The sequence below is a fragment of the Thunnus maccoyii genome, chromosome 15 (assembly GCF_910596095.1).
Source record: "Thunnus maccoyii chromosome 15, fThuMac1.1, whole genome shotgun sequence".
NCBI classification, from domain to species: domain Eukaryota; kingdom Metazoa; phylum Chordata; class Actinopteri; order Scombriformes; family Scombridae; genus Thunnus; species Thunnus maccoyii.
The window spans coordinates 17,815,258-17,836,972 of record NC_056547.1 but is presented as its reverse complement, the minus strand read 5'-3'; the positions used below and the strand labels follow the sequence as shown (position 1 = coordinate 17,836,972).

Genomic DNA, 21,715 nt, shown 5'->3' with positions numbered 1-21,715 from the left:
AAAAGGCTTATTTGCCCGTGTTGTATAAGCATGTTTCATCTTCCCACTCTCGCCTACCCTCACCCACACAGGTTAGATCCAATAGCTAGTGCCAGGCCTCTCTATCTTGCAACACAAACATCTCTGTGTGAAGGAATATTGCAGTCGAGTTCTTTTTCATAATCTCTTCCCTCTACACCCACACACGCACATAGTGAGGGGGTGAGTAGGGAGACGGGGGTAAAAAGGAGAGCTGGTAAAAGAATGAAATGAAAAGAGGAGAGGTGAGGGGGGGCGGAGAGGAAGGGAGAGAGGAGTGCTCATGAGAGCCAGGAGGTAGTTGTTATAGTAACTGTCTCTATACCTGTCAATCAGTGCTATTTCAGGCATCTCGCTTCTATGGAAAAAAAAAACACAACAAAAAAAAAAAAACAGCACATAGCACGGCCAGAGGGCTGTTTCACTGAGGCAAAATTATCAGCCAACGCACAGGCACTGATACCGGCACCTTGAGTGCTGATAGACTGATCAAATTAACACCATAAGTGAGATTTCAGCAGTATGTCATTCTTACTTTTTTAAGATTCTCACATTTTTACTTCAGTGAACTTTACTGGGTGAAAACATGGAAAGTAAAATGACAGCCAGAGCATATGCACACTTTGCTGCATCGATAGTCATCTTGTTTTTTTTTTTCAATTACACCAGAATAAAAAAAATCACTACACATCGATGTATTAAAGCAGTGCTTCTCAACCTGTTTTGACTGATGTACCCCCTCTGCTCTGCCAGATGAAGTCAAGTATCCTCTTATCAACACCACTCGTCTCATTAATTCATTAAACTGGATGATATTCAACACAATTAATTCTCTATATATGGTTTCAATATTGTTTATTTGAGGTGTCAATGTTTAAGTTGGTTTTGTCTGCTTTTGTAGTAGCTACTGTCACACCCAATTGGACATTTCAACGATTTATTTATTATTTTTAGCTATTTCAACCATTTATCCATTACTTTAAAGGTGCAGTGTATAGAATTTTGTGGCATCTAGTGGAACAGACTTGTCAGAAATGGAATATAATATTCATAAGTATGTTTTAATTAGTGTATAATCACCTGAAAATAAGAATAGTCGTGTTTTCATTACCTTAGAATGAGCCCTTTATATCTACATAAGGAGCGAGTCCTCTTCCACTGAGGTCACCATGTTGCACTGCCAAGTTTCTACAGTAGCCCAGAAAGGACAAACCAAACACTGGCTCTAGAAAGGGACTTTTGCATTTTTTGGCCACCATAGGTTCTCCTACATGCTTGGGGAGGGGTATTCAGTTGGTTGCAATCTGCAACCCCACTGCCAGACCCCACTAAATCCTACACAGTGGTCCTTGAACCCTCATCCTACCAACAAATTTAACATACAAGTACCTGGGGACCAAGTACTACTAGTAAGTAATAATAAATACTACTGAAACAACCATCATAGCAAAATGTTATTATTCTTATTTCTTCTCAAAACATTATTAGTTATGTAATTAATGTCATATGAAAAAAACCCAAACAGATTATTATTTTAGGAAAGTTACTGTTAATTTGCATATTGTGTAAAATGAAAATATATAATTTTATTTAATACAAATTGCAACTTTTATCCCAGTGACAGAGTGCCTCTACCCCTCCCTCCCTCCGGTAGTGTGGTAAACATGAATCCAATAAATAGATCCATCTATTAAAACTGCAAAGGCAGCTTTGGATGCTTTTGACCCAATACAGTTGTATATTTAAAAAGCACTAATTAATGATACAATAAAGCAACAGTGAGATATGACAAAAAGTAAACCTCTGGGGTCTGCTGGTACCCCACTCAGTAGGATTAAATTTAATACAACTATTTTGACAATGGTTGAATTTGCTAAAAGAAATGGATCCATGACTTTTAGCTAACTAATGAACTGTTTATCTATTACATTTAAATAGTTATCTGAACTATTAAAACATTTTTTAGCTGTTTTAATCATTTATCCATTACATTTAGTTAACGTTAATAGCTATTTGAGCAGTTTAAATTGTATTTTTAACTGTCTAGTTCGACCATTATCCTTTAAAAAAAAACTGTTTAGACTGACTTGCTGACTAGTTTTCTCACACAAAACACATGTTCAGGTGTTACAGCTGACTCAATTCTTTTTTAATAATAATTTCATTTTTTTTCCAATTAGTTGAGCTAATCCACAATCTTTCCACATGCCTCCTGGCAACTGCAGGAGCAGACCCCGGAAAATGTGTTTTCTTAATCAAGTATTTCCTTGTAATTATAAACATCATAGCCAAAGAAAACCATCGATATAGCCTTGTTGCAGACAAACACATGGTGAGGAGGAGAGAAAAGCGGTGAGAGAAAAGAGTGGGGGAGAAAGAATAGTGTGAGCACCAATATGGCTGAGTGCTGAGTTTGGGAGCCATTAGGCAGAAGGTAATTAATACCTGTCACTGCAGTTCTCTGCTCGCTGCCTTTATTCTGTTTCAGAGCAATTAAAATATGACACTCCTCCGGTGGAGAACGTCTTGTTAAAAATAAGCGACTGAGACGCACAGACACCTTTGATAAACACATCCAGAGCTACAATTGGCTTTGGCAGCAACGGCATGCTGTATAGATAGATAGAGAGAGAGAGAGAGAGAAGCATGGCGGTGTGTATGTGTTGTGTCACTTCCAGTAGGAAATGTGAGATGTTAGATCTGATTAAAAGTGTGTATCCTTCCCTGTGAGTTTGCCTCAAACACACACACACAGAAACCGGAGAGTGATGTGATGTTATGAGACATTTATGAGCCAGGAGATACTGACCAGTGAAGACAACTCACTGTCAACGATTTGCGGCTTGGACAGCAAGGACATATGAGCCAGGGGAGAGAGGGGAGAAAAAAAAAATGGAGGAGAGAGCAGCTGATGATATAAAAAGCCAGGTGGTATACAGAAAAAAACTTAGGAGCAAAGGAAAATATGATGAAGAGAGTCTGATAGGAAGGGAAAAAAAGAGGATGGGAGAGCGCTGGGGGAAAAATGAAGTGAAATATGGTGGGGTTTTTTTAAGAGTTGAGTTGATAGGAGCACGAGAAGACAGATTAGACGGAGAGAAGAGAGGGGAAAATGGAGAGAGGTGGAGTGATGGATGCAGGCAGGGGACCAGCAGCTCTCTGCCAACATCTCCATGCATCCTTCCAGACATCACACTGCGCTGCCATCTGCCTCCCTGCCACACACACACACACACACACACACACACACACATCCATATACACACACACACACGGAGGAGATATGTGAAATCATTAGCGTCTCCTGACACTGAATAAATATCTGGGGATGAAATCTGTCTGTGGAGAAATCACCTGTGGGGAAATATGATTGGATGAGATCACGACCTCGCTGGGAACGTAATTTGCATGCCATCTAAATGGGATCTGCCCCCAGTGCTCAAGAGGTCAAAAGGCGTCCGATTAGTCGGATGGGACGACTTACTCCCTGATTGGCTGAAAGGAGCAACAACCGGCAGGTGAACTGCTGCTCGGCTGCTGCTGCTCCCTCTGTGAGCTGCAGGACTGCCCTCTTCTGGCTGGTTTACAGTTTGATACAGACGGGAACACACACATACATTCACCATTTAAGACAAATTCTGGCTGGCAGTTGTTCTTTTTAATCACATTAGAGCTGAGGAATAAAAATAAACACAAAGAGCATGAGAGTGCAGCACACAGAGTGTCTCGGTTAACCACATACAGAGTCTTATTTATACATATATATACTGTATATATAATAGAACCATTTCTCCCACTTTTACAGCCTCTGATTGTAACACAGAAATATACCAACATTCCCTGGGTGAGAGAGAAAAGAGCAAAAAAGAGAAAGAGAAGAACTCTCAACAGTCGTCATCTACATTAGAAAACCTACAGGCCATTCGTTTTTATAGGTTTATACATCAGCGAGGCATCAGTATTCATTACAAAAATAGGAATATAGTTGATAAAGAAGCACTGGGGGTTGATTGGGTGGTGGGAGGGGGGTGAGGATGTGGCTGTGCCCTCTCATCAGTGGCATGACTAGTGATGACCACCCTGTCCACCTGTCCACCCGCCCACCCAACACACACGCACACACACACACCCAAACCAGGAAACAAAGAGCTATCCTGGGATTCAGTGCGCCTTCATCAGTCTTGTACAGCAGTCTAGCCCAAAGAGTCAGTTATCAAAGGAAACTAGTTAGGGTTTAAATTAAACAATTAACAAAACCATTTAGAAAAATGAGTACATAAAAAAAAAAACCTTACAGGCTATAAAGGAGGGGTGTTAGTGCATCGATGAAAGTTGAGATAGTTTGAGAAAAGTGCTGTTAGAACCCAGAAAAGATGAGCTAAGATGAGAAGGGAGGGTGAGATGGACAGGAGGAGAGGCTCGGTGAAAGAATAAAGGATGGCAAAGTAATAAAAGGTTTCAGGGAGAAGTGCAAAACAGCTCTGCAGTTGCCCATCACTCGGGTTTCAAACGCTGCTATTAGTGAGAGAAAATAAAGGATGAGTAGGGAAGGAAGCCGATGGAGATGAAGTGTTATTGCTGGGGGGGTATTTTTTATTTGGTGTTAACATGTGAGAGGAGGAAAAGGGGGGGATGGAGTGGAGAGTTATTGCTGAGGGTAATAGGGCTGATGCTGGGGAGGTTGCTGGGGGTACCCAGGGTAGGGCTGTCCGGCCGGGGGGGCTGCTGGGTATCCTGCCTGTCCTGGAGTCCCCTGGTAGGGCATGTAGGGCATGTTGGGCATGTTGGGCATGTTGTACTGGCCGTAAGCAGCATAAGGATTGTAGCCCATAGGCATCTGGAAGTACCTGCATGGAGACCACAACATAGAAACGTATGAATGACTTTACAATTTCAACTGTCACATGTTAAAGGAATAGTTCGTCATTTTGGGAAATATGGTTTTTCAATTTCTTGCACAGAGTTCAGTGAGAAGATTGATTCCACAGTCATGTCTGTGTGTTAACTTCAGTATGGAGACAACAGGCGATGAGCTTAGCTTAGCATTAAGATCAGAAACAGGGGAAACAGCTAGCCTGGCTGTATTCAAAGGGGAAAAAAAAAAAAATCTACCTACCAGCACCTCTAAGGCTCACACGTTATATCTCATTTGTTTAATTTGCACACAAACAGAAATGTTAAGACTGGAAGCAGGGGAAACAGCTAGCGCGGCGTTATTAGACACAGGAAGTCGCACTACCTGGCTGCTGTTATTAATTGTTATAACAAGTATCTCCAACCAGCTACAACTTGTTGTTTTTACACTTTGGCTCATGTAAACATTAAAAAAACAAAGATACAGCGTGTTAATTAGTGAGCTATAGGTGTGATTCACCTTAGGACAGAGCTGAGCATCAATTATCTCATCTAACTCAACTCCGAAATGTTAAAAACATTCCTTTAATTTAATACATGTAATTTCAGGCTGAAACATGTACCAAAGCAGATCCAGTACAGACACATTAACATTTCTTGCATACAACGCCTGCTTCTATAAAAAGGAGCAGTGCAAAGTAATCGTGATACAAGTAATGCAAAGAGAATCTGTCCACTCTATCCTGACATCATGATACAAAGTTATGTGGGTCAAACTGTATTCAGAAATGGAAACTCACCCTGGGTAGCCTTGGTAGGTCGGGTAAGGTGGTCCCTGAGCCTGGGTGGGTGGGGCCACAGGTGGTGGGTTGCTGCTGGGAGGGCCAGTTGGTGGCGCAGTGGTGGGAGTGGTGGAGGCTGCCTGTGGGGTTACAGTGGGTGGAGGGGGCCTGGCTGGGGGTTGGGGTTTTGCCTGGGGCTGCTGTTGGGGTTGTTGAGGTTGCTATGGCAGGAATCAGAGAGAGATAGGTCAGTGAACAACCATCAGCATCACGTCTACTGCAAAAGGTACTCAACGTTTTTTGTTTTGTGAGTGGCTGCTTACAAATACGGTCCTGGGTGCAGGGGTTGGGCCGGCAGCGGGGGCCGCTGGGGTGCTCTGATAGGCAGGAACGTTGAAGGATGGAGCACTGGGCTCTCGGGCGATACTCTGCTGCAGCTCTCTGGAAACAAGGATTCAAACATTATTGACAGTTCCTGTGCTGCAGTGTTTTCTTCATTTAGGCCCAAGTAGCTCACATCTCACAATCTAAATATCACATTCTTATACAGCAACACATCTGCTGGGGTTGAGTGTTAAACATCGAAATCAGACAACAAGCTAGAAACAAATCTGCAAGAGAAACTGCCGACTGTCCCACCTTTACCCTTCTAAGCAGCCCATATGAGTGTGACAAAAACAATCAAACACAGAAAAAGAGGATTTTCTTAATAACCAGGCAAGTACATACTTAAGTAGTTCATCCCGCTCTGTCTTGCGAGCGAAAACGATGTCGCTGCATTTGTTCTGGAACTTAATCAGGATTTCTGTCAAGTCGTTGTAGAACTGAGAAGAGAGAAACAAAAGGGGACAGAAATAAATCACTGTGCTTGCAAACCACCTTGGCTCACAAAAAAAACAAACAAAAGTGGAAAGTTTCTGACAACATATGCTTTACTGCGGTAGAGTACAGTTTATCTTCGCTGAGTGTGTGTGTCGCCGTTGTGCTGAGTGAGTACCTTGGTGCCTTCGCGCAGGTTGCTGCTGATCTCAACGTAGCTGTCATGGGCCGAAGCCAACTTCTTCAGGACCTCCTCCCTCTGGTTGGCCTCCGTGTTGGACTGCTTCAGACTGCTGAACTCCTGGTGGGACGTCTGGAAGAAGATCACAGGTTGAAAAGAAAGGTTCACACACTGAAGAGCTTAACCTCTGACACCTCTTAGAAGTATTTATGCACAGTAAACTATGAAGTATGAGTCTGTATGAATATATCTGTACAAGACACTGCGCTGACATTTTGGCAAAAGTAAAAGTTTGCCCAGATGTTTATTACTGTGCAAACCAGGTTTTACTCTTTGAACTTTAACTGCATCTAATGTGTGAACTGCTCGCATGTGTTTTTTGTTTGATAAAACCAATAAGTCATTAGTCCAATAAGGACATTCACTTTTTGTTTGGACACTAGTCAAAGGTCATAATCAGCTGCAGAACAGCATCCTTTGAGCTGGTAAAGGCTCTGACACGTGACCCGGTTAAGTAACAGTCTCTTCAAAAACTCGTCCACATTGCTGCACCATCGATATTTTGTTTCTGAAACAGCTACAACCTTCCCAAACTTTACCTGAACTTGTGCCAGCAGGTCTTCCTGCATGCGGAGGCTGGCCTGTACCCGCTGGTTGTAGGCGCCATACAACTGGTCGAGCTGGGAGAGTGACAGCTGCTCTTCGTTGATGGCCCCGTCCTGGGCGAGCGCCGTCAGGAAGGTGGTGGACATGTCGAAGGTCACGGCCTTGACCTCTCCCTCCAGACTCTCCCTCTCCTTCTTCATCTCGTCCAGTTGAGCCAGCTGGGAGCGCAGCACGTTCACTACCTGTGTGAAGGTGAGAACGGACCAGTAGAAATGTTTGTTCTGGAGACTCACACGCACACACACACACACCTCTCACCTACATTAATCCCTGACTTCTTACTGACCACTTATAACTGCAATATACTACACATCTTTTAGTTTTTCACTTCAGCATGAATGTAGTGCAGCTGAAGACACATCATGCACTTCCTTCTCGCTCCTCCACAGTTCTGCTTGCTTAGTTATTTAAGTTCCCCAGTGAAACAAAATGCAAAGTCAGCAAACCAAATGAAAAATGGAGCTACTGTGGGGAGGAGGGACATGCCCATAAAGCACACAATGTCCACTGGGTGTTTCTGTACAACGGGAGTCTATGTTTCTGTGGCACACAAAATATCTTGGGATGAGGTGACACTCAGCCTTAACGCAAAAAATAACCATAACAATAAAGTTTTCTATTAACTGGCCAATAATAAAGATATTATGACATCAATACAGGGAGACGGACCTCGCTGCCCTGCAGTGTCTTGGTGGGGTTGGCGGAGGGGATGGCAGCATTGAGCTCATTCTCTGGTTTACACAGCAGGGTGATCATGTCGCAGTGGGTGCTGTAGCGTTCTTTTACCACCTGGTCGGCCTGCACTGCCTTGTCCAAGATGTTGCGGAAGTTAGCACCCTCTGGGAGAGAGAAAGGGGACAACAGAGAAGGAAGACAGGAAGAAGAAAGAGACCAGGAGCATTGTGAACAGCGCATGGAGATACATTTAATGAACCAAAAAAAATAAAGAATGAAGAAAATGAATCACATGTTTTCAGTGTGTGTGTGTGTATACCTGCGCGAAGGGGCTTGTACAGGTCTCCAGAGGGGGTTCTGTTCCAGCGCTGGTTGAACTTGGTTCTCAGCTCGTTGTCGGTCGTCTCTTCATCATCCAGCATCTTCAGAGACTAAAAGACAGACACATACAAGCATATTAAGTGTACTCAAGTAATACAAACACCTTAACAATGCACACATTAGATTCTCAGATGGCTGCACTTTTATTAGAAATTTTGTAGTTTGAGCTGTGTGGGTGTGTATCATTTCAATTCAATTTTATTTATATGGCGCCAAACCATAACAAAGTTAACACAGTGCACTTTTCACATAGAGCAGGTCAAGACTGTATTCTTTATTATCTGACTTTTGAGGACCTTTTTAGAATTCACAGTATAATTACTCATTGTTTTCTATTATTTACATTTGTTTGGTCTATAAAATATCAGAAAATAGTGAAAAACTGCTATCAGAAGTTCACAGAGCTCAAGCAGATGTCGTCTAATTGCTTGTTTTGTCTGATGAACAGTTAACGACCCAAAGATATTCAACTTACATTATTATAAAAAAGACAGAAGAGCAGCACAATCTAACACTGGATAAGCATGAACCAACCAATACTAAAATAGCAGTTACTCAATTATCAATTTTTTCTGTTTCTGCTCAATTCTCTGTTGATTGAATAATCAATTAATTAAAAAGTCATGAGTAGAGTTTGTATTTTAAACAAAAATTATATCCAGAAACTAGTTGTTAAATAATATATGATCTGCTTTTGCCCAACAGAAATATACTTTTCTGTTTTTTTCTTGTCAGTTTCAGTTATGGCACTTTGTCTTCATACATCAGAACCAACTACCTTTTTGGGGAAATTGGGACATTTTGGTTTTCCACTCTGCCAACAACCTTGGAAGCAGATTGTGTTTTATGTTTTTACTCCCGTCTGTTTTGTTTGTTTCTCAGCAAGATGTCTAAAAAAAATAGGTTGGCTGAAGTTGGTGGACAGACAGTCCTTGGCCCAATGATCAGTGGATTAGATTTCAGTGATGATCCTGATCTGGGATTTATGCCATTAGGGACGATTGTGAATTTTTAGTATTCATGTGTTGGTTGCGGTAGGAAAGTACAAGTACTCAGGAGATCCAAGTCAGCTGCTAAACCGCATTAGATTCATATGCTACTTTGTCAAAACAACAAAGCCATATGACAAACAAGCTATTACAGAGTTTGCAGTTCTGCGAGTGCCTTCAGTTACTTTTTTGAATGGATTTAGGATTTGATTTAACGGTAAAGTCAGAGGTTACAGTGATGCAGGTACAGGACGTGGTTAGATCAGGGTCAGATCGGCAGTACCATCTCCAGCTCCTCCAGTCCGCATGTTGATGTGTCCTCAGGCAAGATACTGAACCCCAAATTTCTCCTGAAAGCTGTACTATCAGAGTATGAATGTGTGTGAATGGGTGAATGAGGCATGTAGTGTAAAAGCACTCTGAGTGGTCGGAAGACTAGAAAAGCGTTTTATAAATGCAGCCTGTTTACCATCTATGAGCTACAAAGTGTAGTAACACATCCATAATTCAGTGTGTTTCTGTCCATCTACATCCACCACTGACCTCATCCAGGATCTCTCTGTTGCGGGTCAGTAGCTCGGGCAGGTCTTTGATTAGCTGCTCGATGCTCTGCAGTCCTCCTTGCTGTACGATGGATCGGGCCTTCTCAGCAATGGATTGTGGGATAGAGTCTCCTGATAGATCCTCCAGAGCAGCCGGCAGGTTTAGGGATGCCAACACCCTGAAGAGACAGTCGTTGGTTAAATATCACGATCTCTCCACACATCAGCTTCATAAACTAAGTAAATTCTGTGTCTCACTATAAAAACCTGATTTAATATTGACCATTTTGATATTGAAAATTAACTGTACCAATTTCTAAAGTTGCCTATTGTTAATTTAGTCAAATCATGTTCCATTCATATGTATATTTTTGATTAAATACTACAAATTGTAAAGCAGTTGTTAGCTTCATGACAAAGCATGATACATGAACTTGACACTACACTAAAAACATATGTACTTTTATTGGCTTAATGGTACCTAGTACACCATTATGTTATGAATTTTTAATAAACCCATCCCCTGCACAGAGACACAAGAACTCACGGACATGCACACTGGAGGACAGTTACACAACGGCATACAGAAACACAACAGCGTACCCGTTGCAGAGATTGGTGGCCTCCCTCATCGTTCCCACCAGTCTGTTAACAGTCTCAGTTTTCCTCTGACTGTAAATGCTCATGGACTGCTGCACCGCCATGGGAACCATCTTCTCAAACAAGTCTGAAAAGAGAAAATAACAACATAACCTACTGGTTTGAAACAAGTTTAAAGCAGATAAGATCCCATCTAAAGTCATTGATTCTCTAAAAAATGAGTTTGAGGTCATGTTGTTAAAAGTGGATGATTCTGGGAATGTGTTAAAAAAAAAAGAAGAGGGTCAACAACTTATATGGAAGATATTAAGTGAATGTTTTTCTATTGGAATTTAATGATTTCCCAGCTCACAGGTCATTTTTACGACGTCCTGGGTGTTTGTCATACAACAGTTGATGACAGGATAACATATAGTATGATTAGGTGTGTTTTAAATGGATTTCAATTAACATGATCTATCACATAAACAATGTGTGCAGCCTTAAAATGAATTTAGTTGGTTATACATTTATGTAATACTTCTGCAGAAATAGCAACTATGTTACAACAAATCATCTTATGACATTTAAGTTTTCTTATCTAACTTGAGTCAAAATAAAAGATAACTACTCTGAAGCAGACAATCTGACAAGTATCCCCACTACACACAACCTTTGCAGACTTAAATACTCAGTTAGATGTCGTTTATATTACTTAAAAATTAACATCAGACTTAAATGTCTCAAACTGCTTGTCAATGAGGAAGTTTGTTGAGAGTCTGTGTGTCGTACCTGTGAATTTTTGGCTGATTGGAGGTGTGATGGCGGTGGATTTGACCAGCGCTGCCTTGCCGATATGCTCCAGGTCCTTGACCTCAGGCACACGATCGTGGTAGATAAAGTCATTGTCTTTTTTGGCTGCGGTGAGGGCACGATTGATCTTGTCACTCAGGTCCTTAACGCTCACATACTCGTCGTAACGAGATGCCACGGTCTTCACCAGCTCTGCTGCATGCTGGAGGGATCAACAGACAAGAGGAGAGAAGAAGATTAACTTATTCTAGTGATGACAAATCCCTTGAAGATGGGACAGATGAATTGCTGAAAGTATCTGACAGTGTGGGACAAAAGTTGCGTACCTGCAGGCGAGCAATCTCCTCTCCAAAGCGCTTCTTCTGCTTGGCCAGGACGCTCTGGTGGAGCTCGGCGTTGGCCTGCATGATGCAGTGCTTGGCCGCCAGCACCGGCAGCACTTCCTGAAAATAAAAATACTGACCAGGGAGAGGCAACCACAGAGCAACACGCAGACACGCAAACAGATATATACACACACGCACACGCACAATGGCAAGGCAAAACCACAAAATGGCAGACACACACCAGCGAGGTCAAATCAGGAATGACATCATGAAAGCCAATCACGTGCAGGCATAAGCAGTCAAGAGGTGTGCAAGAACAACACAAGCGCGCGCACACACACACACACACACATAACCAATGCCAACACCACCACCACCACCACGAGGGATGCAGAAAGAAAGGAAGACAACGAGAGAGAAAACAGAACAGGCCATGAGTGTTTAACCTTTCAGCAAAAGCTGCTACACCTTCATCAAACGTCCCACAGCCGTGTGTGTGTGTGTGTGTGTGTGTGTGTGTATGTTTGATTTCAAGCATTCAGACGAAACAAAGATGTTTTTGAGTGACATGTTCATTCATACTACAAGCTAATGTGTGTGGAGCTGCTGTCAGTGTGGAGATGCTTGTATATGTTTATGATGAGTAAATATGATGAGAATGGAAGATCAGGACTGAGTTGCACCAGTTATCCATAAATTCATCCCGAAGTTTGTGTGTTAAGTCGGGTTGCGCCATTAAATCTTAAGGAATGTCTTCAACCTTAGTAATGTATAAACTAGTTTCTATAACATCTGAATTATCCAAAAGTAACAGTTTTAGGGGGCAAAGCTACGCATTAAAATTACCTGACAATACTTCGTAAAAGTAGGTGTGACTTTGATTTATTCATATATGCATTAGGGTAGGTACTATCGATTAAATTGCTAATTATTTTCTTAATTTAGTCTGTGATGGTGATGTTTTCCAATACCTTGTTTTGTCTGATCAAATGTCTAAATGAGATTAAAGGAGAAAAATAAAGAGATTGAAATGAATGTTATAATACAGAGAAAAACCTGCCTGCTTCGATACCAGCCAGCGGCCTTTGTTGCATGTCGTATCAACCTCTCTCTATATCTTGTGTTATTTTTGTGAAATCTCATCATGTTTTTCACATGCCAGGTCAGATGTGTCGTCTTTATCCCATCACATTACACTCACATAAGCACCGATTTGAGTGGTGAAACCCGTTTTAATACAATTATGCTTAAATCTTGACTTAGTGAGTAAATACATGATAACTAGGTTAAGTTTGAACTTGCAAACAGCTGGTGCAACTAACTCCAGCAGTAAAAGCTACATATTTCCTGCTGATTAATCTTAAAATGTATATATATGTGTGTGTGTGTGTGTGTGTTTGTGTGTGTGTGTGTCCGCTTCAGTCACAATGTTAGACAGATCAGTAAGTGCTTCAGATGCCCATGATTAGATGATAAGAAACCAACCACAATGCAAACTGCAGTTAAGTAGTAACCAACCAATTAGAGTGAAAACAGGATGGAAATGGACCAATGAGGACAGAGAGATGTTGTGATGTGGACAGTCCCACAACCTGAGTATCACTCTTCGGAGTTGTTGCTCTGTCACTTAGCATCTGAGAAGCTTAGCTGTGGTTTAGTTTAATTAGAACATGCAGCTGTGTGCCAAACCTGACCTGACAGTGATTCCCTTATAATCATTCTGAGCGTCACTGCTGAAATTTCACACGATCACTAATATCAATGGGCTGAAAATGATTTTCACTTGCACGCTGTATGAGCACGATAACTCCTCACGTTACCCGTGGACTTGTTTTGAGTCATTCTCCCTTTCCTCATTCTTCAAAGGACGTCTAGGTGAAAGGTACTGTTGTAAGAGTGGCGTAGATCCTTTAGGGCAGTGTGTAATGTGTGTGCGTAGCGAGTGCAGAGAGCGAGCGGCAGAAAAGTGACGGTGAATGCCAGCGAAGCAGGGGAAAAGGTTAAGTTGTCAATGTGGCAGTAAATGTACAGTACAAGCTACAGTGTGTCAGTTAATAAATGCTGCAGCTCCTCAAGGCCAAGAAAATACTCATCTATAGAGAGGGGTTAGCCCTGAAGTTAGCAACAACGTGTTAGCCTGACCTGAACAGGCTCACTTAAAGTGGACTGACCTGTTGATTGACTAATCTATTAATCGACTAATTGTTGCAGCTCTAAAAATAACGTTACCATAATCTCAAACAATCCTGAGATGTCCTGGAAAAAAACCCCAAAGTATTTCATCCTACATTCTGGCCGTTGTCTATGACTTTGTCTCCTCTTTCCTTGATTATTCCAGTTCATCACAGTATGCAGAATACAGCAGCAAGTCTTCTGACAAACACTAAATGCAGAGACCACTTCTCTCCATCCCTTGCCTGGATTACACTGACTCCCTGTAGAGTTTATTTTAAGATCTTAAAGTTACTTAAAACTCTCCAAAGTTTGGCTCTGTATAATTTACTCTGCACTCAGGCCTTTCATGTCTGGCAACCAAATGCTGTTAAAGGTTCCACGTCCAGCCATTTTTATAATCTAGGCTCTCTCTCAAATAGTTTTATATTGACAGCTCTAAATTAATGATTCTCAAAATTGCTTGGCTTTGATTGTTTCCAGGATAGTTGCATCTACAGGACAGAGCACCTGGGTTTAGACCGACCAAAGGTTCAGTTTAAAACTCAGCGTTTAAGGACACAACAGTGGGATTTAAGAGACCACGTGATTTTGTTACAGGCAACACAGATTTAACCCGTCCTAAACCTTAAGCTGCAGCGAAGCTAATGACAGAGCAACAGCCCCTTCAAGTCGATTTTTCCCACAAATGCACTCATACAAAACATCAGGCACACGTTAAACCATACAGAATCCAAACTCTGTATGCATCTTCACTGCACTCAAACACATGGCTGGCTGTGAATGTGTTTGTTGCTGTCTTGTGTAAAACCCGAGCAGTTTTCAGGTTAGTGTGTAACTCTGCGTGTCCTTCACATACCTTGGGAAGGTTATCTTTGTACTGGCACTGCTTGAAGGCGTCGCCGTAGAAATCTGCTGCCTGATTGGCCAGCTTTGCGATGACAGCATCTTTCATCTTATCTATTGGGTGAAAAAGACACTTTTACAGTCTTGCAGCCGGCAAAGAATACACATCAAAACACAAGAAGTTATAAGAAATCGTGTTTTTGCACACCACACATCACAAGCTGATCAGGCTGTACATCAGTTTCACAACAGTGTTACCGCATCACCTTGATGAAATTGCCCTTATATCTAACAAAGTGTAAAAATAAGTTTACAATAAAAAAAAAAGTCACCCTCAGCAGAAAATATGGGTCGACTTTTTTTTTTTTTTTTTTTTTAAATGGGAACTTATATCATGGTGTAACTTTCAAAACTGTTCAGAACTCTAATAAGCAACTCTAAAAACAGAACTGGGACAGCAACTGTGAGCAACCTGGATCAAAACTGCCTACTGTCATCACCACAAATTAATCTAGCAGTAAAAAAATGTGCATGAGGGTGTAATTAAAGTTTCAAAGTTACAATTACCTACTTCCTTTACATCTGCAAGACCAATCAATGTCCCAAAACACTAAGATATGTCAGACACATTATTGAGCAAGAGACTAAGCAGTCTATGTGTGTGATGCACTTTTTTAACTAAGTGGTTACATAACAAACCATAAACAGAGATAAATCATAGCGATACCGCACTGAAAAGACCTGACTTGAACTGTTTGGTTTTTTTTTCTTTGGTACCTGAGGTGGCTTTGAGGAAGAAGACCTCCTGGGCCTGAGCCAGCATGATGAGGCTCAGGGTGCCGACGGTCTCGGGTGAGATGTCCATGGTGGGTTCTCTGTTCAGTGCTGACAGTACCGTGTCCTTGATGTGGCCGAATGCTCCGCTGGCCAGCTGGATGAAAAAAGAGAGATTATGCACTCATGCAAAGATTGATTTTTACATAACCAAAATTTTTACTGTATTTCAAAACAGTCCTAGCTGACCTTACTACACATCCATGACCCTCCATGTCCACAGAGTTCAGCTGCAGGATATTATCTGCTGCTATTCTAACTAGTGTGTCAATGTCCACTGGATGCACGAGCAGAGAGAGAACTTGCGGATCATTTCTCAGCCCCGCAATCTTCATGAGGCAAATCTATTTTTCCTGCTGAAGCTTGCGTCTCCTCAGTGTGAAATTCACTTGTGAATGTATATACCATACTGGCTCAAATATAAGGCGAACCTGACATATTCTATTTCTGCAGCAGAGATCTCAGAAGACGCTTTGAACTCATCATGACTTTATTTCCGACATGGCAGAAAAACACGTTACACAAGCCTTCAGATGCTGCTGCAGGTTAAACTGGACTAACCAAACACTTTTAGGGTTTACTGACTGTAACACATTCACTATAAATAGACTTTAAGACACTTGCTTGCCTAGCAACATTAATGCTACAAACAACCCATAATGCACCTTCCCAACACAGTTGCAGAAGTTCCCATAAATGTGTTGCACTCGCAGGTTGTTTTGCTTTCTCCCTTCTGTCCAGTTCATCCCAAATCTGTCACAGCCTGGAGGTGTTTTGGATCATTATCTTGCTGTAGGATGAACCCCTGACCAACTAGGTGTAGACCAGAGACTACTGGCTCTACAAAGTGCTGCGGCAGCCCTTTTGGTCCATGGTGACAGTCAGTCTGTGTAAGTCACCAACTCTGGATCCAGCAAAAGAGCCCCAGACCATCATGCTTTGTCATCCATGCTTTTATGAAGACAGATGGTTTGCAAGTAATCAACAGAAGTTGGGACAACTGTAGGAATTGTTTGCTTCAAATGTCAAGGCTTTATTTTCTTCCATTGCTGCAGGAAAACAATGGGCTGTTAACCTATTACTGGATTATTACAGGGTTTGTTTTTTTAACCTCTGGTAGTTTACCACTTATCTATGTACCATTTATTGAGTGGACTTGAACTGCTTGAATTTTAATAAAAACTGAAACTATGAGTTGGACTAAAACCTTGGACTGGTAGCATACATGGAATGAGACAAGTTTTTCTTGTTTGTTTGTGTCACTTCTCGGAAGTCGGTGACACAGGAGAATAAATGGTATAGTTCTACTTCCGTGAAATATTCAGGAAATACTAACGCTATCTGGTACTAAATAAAGATAAGATGGCAAGCTGTGTAGAGTAATTCAAACAGTTAAAGTATCTGTACCCACAACAATCATAAATGAGCTGCAAATGTGCATTCAACATGCTTGTAAAATAGTACTAATAGTAATAGTACTCTAAACAATAGTGGAAAACACTTCCAGTTGATATGTAAACCACGACAGAGGTGTGACAGAGCCGCATCCAGTGGACATCTGGTAGTAACTGAGCTGTTACTGTAGTACTGTGTGTTAGTTCTCCCACCTGATAGTATTTGGCTGCAGCTTTCAGTCCTTCATCACTGTCCAGGTTCTGCTCTGAGGCAATCTGACTGGCCAGTGCTGCTGCGTTGAACAACACACACGTCTTCTCGTAGCCCAAACTGGCCAAAGCTGCAACACACAAAAACACAGAAGAGTAATAAATTCTTATTCAGAGGAATGCCGTTGATTTGAGTTTTAGAGGCATTTAAGTTCTTTTCAGGGACAATTTGAACTACGGAATAATACTCTTTCACAGGATTACATGCTAGCAGAAATCCTGCTGAGTTTGTGACGTTAAGATTGGTTTGAATTTCTTTCCCATGACTAGAAAGTGATGACAGCATAAACAGAAGACCGAGTGACATCTATCTTCCACCACTTGGATATAATGTTGAATATCGACTGCTTTCTTTTTTTTGTTGATGCAGTTGTTTGTGTGGGGTTGGCATTTTCTACTGTTTAATGCTACATTTTTCTCGCTGGAATGAATCCCACTGTTATGAGCTCCCACAAATCAGCACAGAGGACAAAAGATTCAAGCGTGAAGGGAATGAATGTGAAGACTGCAACAAATAGTAATCTTTCTTTTTTATTTCACATGGATTTAAAAACTTTATAGTGCATCTGTTAATAACTTTCTTATGTTACACAAACATACCAGTGTCATGTCTTCCTCTCTCTTACACACATACTTCTTCAAACCCTATATGAAATCTTGTCAGGCCTGTTTCTGGACACAAAGTAAAACAGGGAGCTATTAAGAGTTATGAAGCTTTGTTTCTCCTTGTGTTGGTGTGTGTGTGTGTGAGAGAGAGAGGGAGAGAGACAGATGGACAGCCCTTTACATGTACACATACAGTGTTACACATGTATTCTTGTAAGTAAACAATAGCATTTGATAAGAGGCTGCAACTTACCAAGCTTGACTGAGCCACCGAACAGCGATCCTTTATCAAAGGCATCCTTCCATGTGAAGGTTAGGCAGAGCTGTGGAAACAGAGACGCTTTGTGTTGAAGTTCTTCTGTTTGGGAACTAAATCTAACCCACAATCATGTGTGCTGTCCAATCAATTACCTGGTTTTCAGAGAAGGGAAACTTGGGCTCCACAGCACACAGTTGGTCATAGTATCTGAAAAGAGAAAGAAATGACAGGATTGAAACAGTGTTTCCTTATGAGAGCACAACTTTAGAACACTTACTTTAATTGTTTAAAGGTTTGGTTATGGTTAGTTGAGTCAGTCTTCTTAAATTCTTAAATTTAGGTTTATTTAACAAAAAACAGAAAAAGCTGGTGAGTAAATAATCACAGTTGAGAAACTGGGTTAAGAGGTAGTAATTATAATGACATAACTGCTGATCTGTGGTTTGGGGAAGCTCCGCTATTTCAGAGACACTTGACAATGAGTCAGGAAAAAATATCTGGACGGGCAAGCAAACTGCAGGACACACACACACACACACACACACACACACACAAAGAGATTCAGTGACGGCTCGTCAGCCCTTTATCTCTATCAGTATCCGTGTCAGTGATATGGAAAAGTCTATTATTAGGAATGACAACATGCTGAGAGGCCAGTTAGGGAATTCCCTATTACCAGTTCATCCACTCTGCTTTTCCTGTTTACCAGAGAAGATTTGAGTACAAACATATATGTAAACAAAGACTGGCTTTATATAAAGAACTACCCTCATATAGCACAGTTTACTATCCTCATGTGTCCCATTTAGGAACAAATGAACACACACAAGTGCAAAGGGGAAAGCTGAGATGAGGTGTGCCTTTTGGTAAACTGAAGGGTAAAAGAAAACGTCCTAAACAAAACAATGGTTACCATGGTGACACAATGGCTGTGTGTCTGCCCGGCTGTGAAAAGGATAGGGCTTGTTGCCCCGGCTACCTGGCACATGGCAAACAGGCGACATGTGAAGAGAGCCAAGGAGGGACAATGCTAAGAGTTCGCTCATTCTGCACAGACATGCTAGCTTCCACGTCTCTCCTAAACCAAGACAAGGCACCCACAAGCACAAGTTAAACACAAAATAGTTCAAGTCTCCATACATTTGTAAGATAATAACTTTGAATATAACTGAAGTGAGGTAGTTAGATATATCCACTGATTTAAAAGTGGGCAAATGTTTCAGATTCTGTGAGAAATCATCTCTTTTCAGTCTTTTTTAAATCTCTTATCCAGTATTGAAACTGTTGAAAATGGGATAAAGTGACGTCTCCCATTTTAGTAGTTGCGACTATCAACTACTAACATGCAACGTCACAGGTAGTGCATCTCGGAAAAGCATCACAGAGCCAAAACAAGAATGAAAACAATCTATTGTGCTAAAGGCAAGAAAATGTCTTTCATTACTCAATGTTTGGCTACGTTCCCGGCTGTCAGCTCTCAACAGTCAGCAGCTCGAGTCTAAGATCTAAAGAGCCTAAGTTTGGCACCTGCAAAACACTTCCACTTCGCACTGCGGATAAGAAGTAGCTTACAGAGGAGTTGAAGGAAGACCGGCATTCTGCAAATTCATACCTGGCCATACAGATAACCTGCATTTAATGACACATGAGTCATTGAGAACAAAGACTGAAATGAAAGAGAGCAAAGTCCACTCCATCACCTCTGAAAAGAGCATGTTGGTTAATATTAAGTGACACAGCATTGGTAAAGTTTTCTTAGGTAATCTTACAGATAGAGACCAGGATAACTCAGTCGAAGCCTATGTGACCATGAAGGCTGGAACGTGTATAATAACATACGAGTAAGCCTGCTCTTGGGACAGAGAGGAACTATGTTTAATCCTATTTGCATCACAGTTCCTCTATGCAAAGTGGTTGGCACCGTGACAATCTTTGTGCTTTTGCATTATGTGAACATATGCAATGTTTTACACAGCCAGAGCAGTCAGCCGTGAACATATAATCCATCACAACAGAGTACATTAAGGTAGCTTTTATCTCCATGTGTTTTTCTTGCTTCTGATTCTCAAATACACACTTGTTATCCTTTATCATGTTGATCTGTGATTTATGATATGAAAAATTGCGGTTGCCTTCCACTGGATGTCTGATCATGTGGCTGCCAGTGGACTGAAGGCCTCGGCTGTGTGCGTGGGCCTGAATGTGAATTGACATCTGACGGACAGGAGAGCTCGCTGTGCTTTCTCTCTGATGGTGTGTAGATAGTAGTAGTAATGTAACTATGTCTGCTAAGGAGTCTGAATGTGTCTGTGAGCAGATTTTTGGGATGATAATTCTGGATATACACATAATTAATTCCTATTAATGTCATTACATTAAACTCATTACACTTTCCCATTTAAAAATTGTCAGGCTGTGATGGTGATTGATTGATTATTGGTTCTGGAAAATAATGGCTAGATTCATACATCACATTCTTCATATATATTATAAATTCATCACAATTTTGTTATCATGTTCCATGCTGTATTTCTGTCATTTGTCTTCTATTTTGTACACACACTAATTGAACATCTGTCCATCCTGGGAGAGAGATCCCTCCTCTGTTGCTCTTCCTGAGGTTTCTTCCATTTTTTCCCTGTAAAAGGGTTGTTTTTTTTAAATGGAGTTGTTGCGAGGGGTCTAAGTTCAGAGGATGTTGTATTGCTGTACAGACTGTAAAGCCTCCTGACGCAATTTTGTGGTATGTGATAATGGGCTGTGTAGTCCAATGGGCTAGATTTAGTCCACGTTTTAAGTCACTATGAATGTTGTTTTTTGTGAACCTGTGTTTTATATTTAATGTTTAATGTATTGTGTGGTGTTTTGTGTTTCCCCCTGCAGTCAATACAACTTATATTAAACGCTGAAACTTAAACTTGAAAGGTAAACCACATACTCTGAGTCATTTCACTGCACTAGCCATGGCTAAAGATCATACATAGCTCATCATACATGGTTTATTTCATCTTATAGGTATCTGTCAATTCAGTATAACAATTTAACAAGCAATGTTTGCATTAGCTATCGAAGGAAACTTGGCATGAAAAATGCATGAGTCAGTTATAATGGTGAGAAATACCTTTTAGCTCCCAATGCTAGTAGCTAAAAGCTAACACATCTGGGTGCGGTAATGACCGAGCTAACTCAGCGCCACAGGTAAAGACGGTTGCTACGGGTGTTGGTAACATGGCAGTCGGCTCAGGTGTGTTATAAAAAAAGAGGGCTTGTTCACCTGAGCAGCACCTCCAGGGAGCTCTCGTGTTTGTCCAGCGGCCTTCCCAGCGCGTTCCTGCGGAGCTTGTTCAGCTCCTCCACGGCGCGGATATACTCCGCCTGCTCCTCTCCCGCTGGATACGAGGCCGTTACAAACTTCGACAGCGGTTTCACCAGATCCACCTCGGAGGACTTTTTTAACGGGACTGAAATAAACGTCGCCATTTCGGCCCGTAAAAAAACGATATATATTCAATCAGAAAAAGCCTGTCGATTTGCGACCAACGAACACAAACAACAGCCAGCGACCCACTTCCTGGGTTGAACGTCAAATGACGTCATGGAGAACGGAGCCGCGCACCGCGCAGGCGCAGTGTCGTTTTGATGACAAACGACAACTGTTCTGTGTCCACGTCTGGACTTGACATCCGATTTAATCTGTTAGACATAAGAT

The 21,715-nt window shown here is 41.5% G+C and overlaps 1 protein-coding gene across 2 annotated transcripts; it reads right to left on the bottom strand.

Annotated features, from left to right (window-relative positions):
• Positions 1 to 4,588: 4,588 nt before the first annotated feature.
• Positions 4,589 to 21,605, bottom strand: LOC121913334 (programmed cell death 6 interacting protein). 2 transcript variants are annotated; one of them, XM_042436028.1, is made up of 18 exons: positions 21,281 to 21,605; positions 18,159 to 18,213; positions 18,001 to 18,070; positions 17,085 to 17,212; positions 15,421 to 15,574; positions 14,657 to 14,757; positions 11,626 to 11,757; positions 11,279 to 11,501; positions 10,511 to 10,634; positions 9,909 to 10,086; positions 8,315 to 8,426; positions 7,990 to 8,159; positions 7,254 to 7,502; positions 6,652 to 6,786; positions 6,384 to 6,478; positions 5,978 to 6,095; positions 5,673 to 5,875; positions 4,589 to 4,865 (listed from the first exon to the last, which is right to left on the bottom strand). In XM_042436028.1, exons 1-18 carry the CDS (start codon positions 21,484 to 21,486, stop codon positions 4,664 to 4,666), a joined length of 2,655 nt encoding a protein of 884 aa, XP_042291962.1. In that variant the 5' UTR covers positions 21,487 to 21,605; the 3' UTR covers positions 4,589 to 4,663. The 2 variants fall into 2 exon arrangements, with proteins under 2 accessions (XP_042291962.1, XP_042291963.1); XM_042436029.1 differs by having other exon boundaries at positions 11,626 to 11,742.
• Between the last annotated feature and the right edge of the window lie 110 nt (positions 21,606 to 21,715).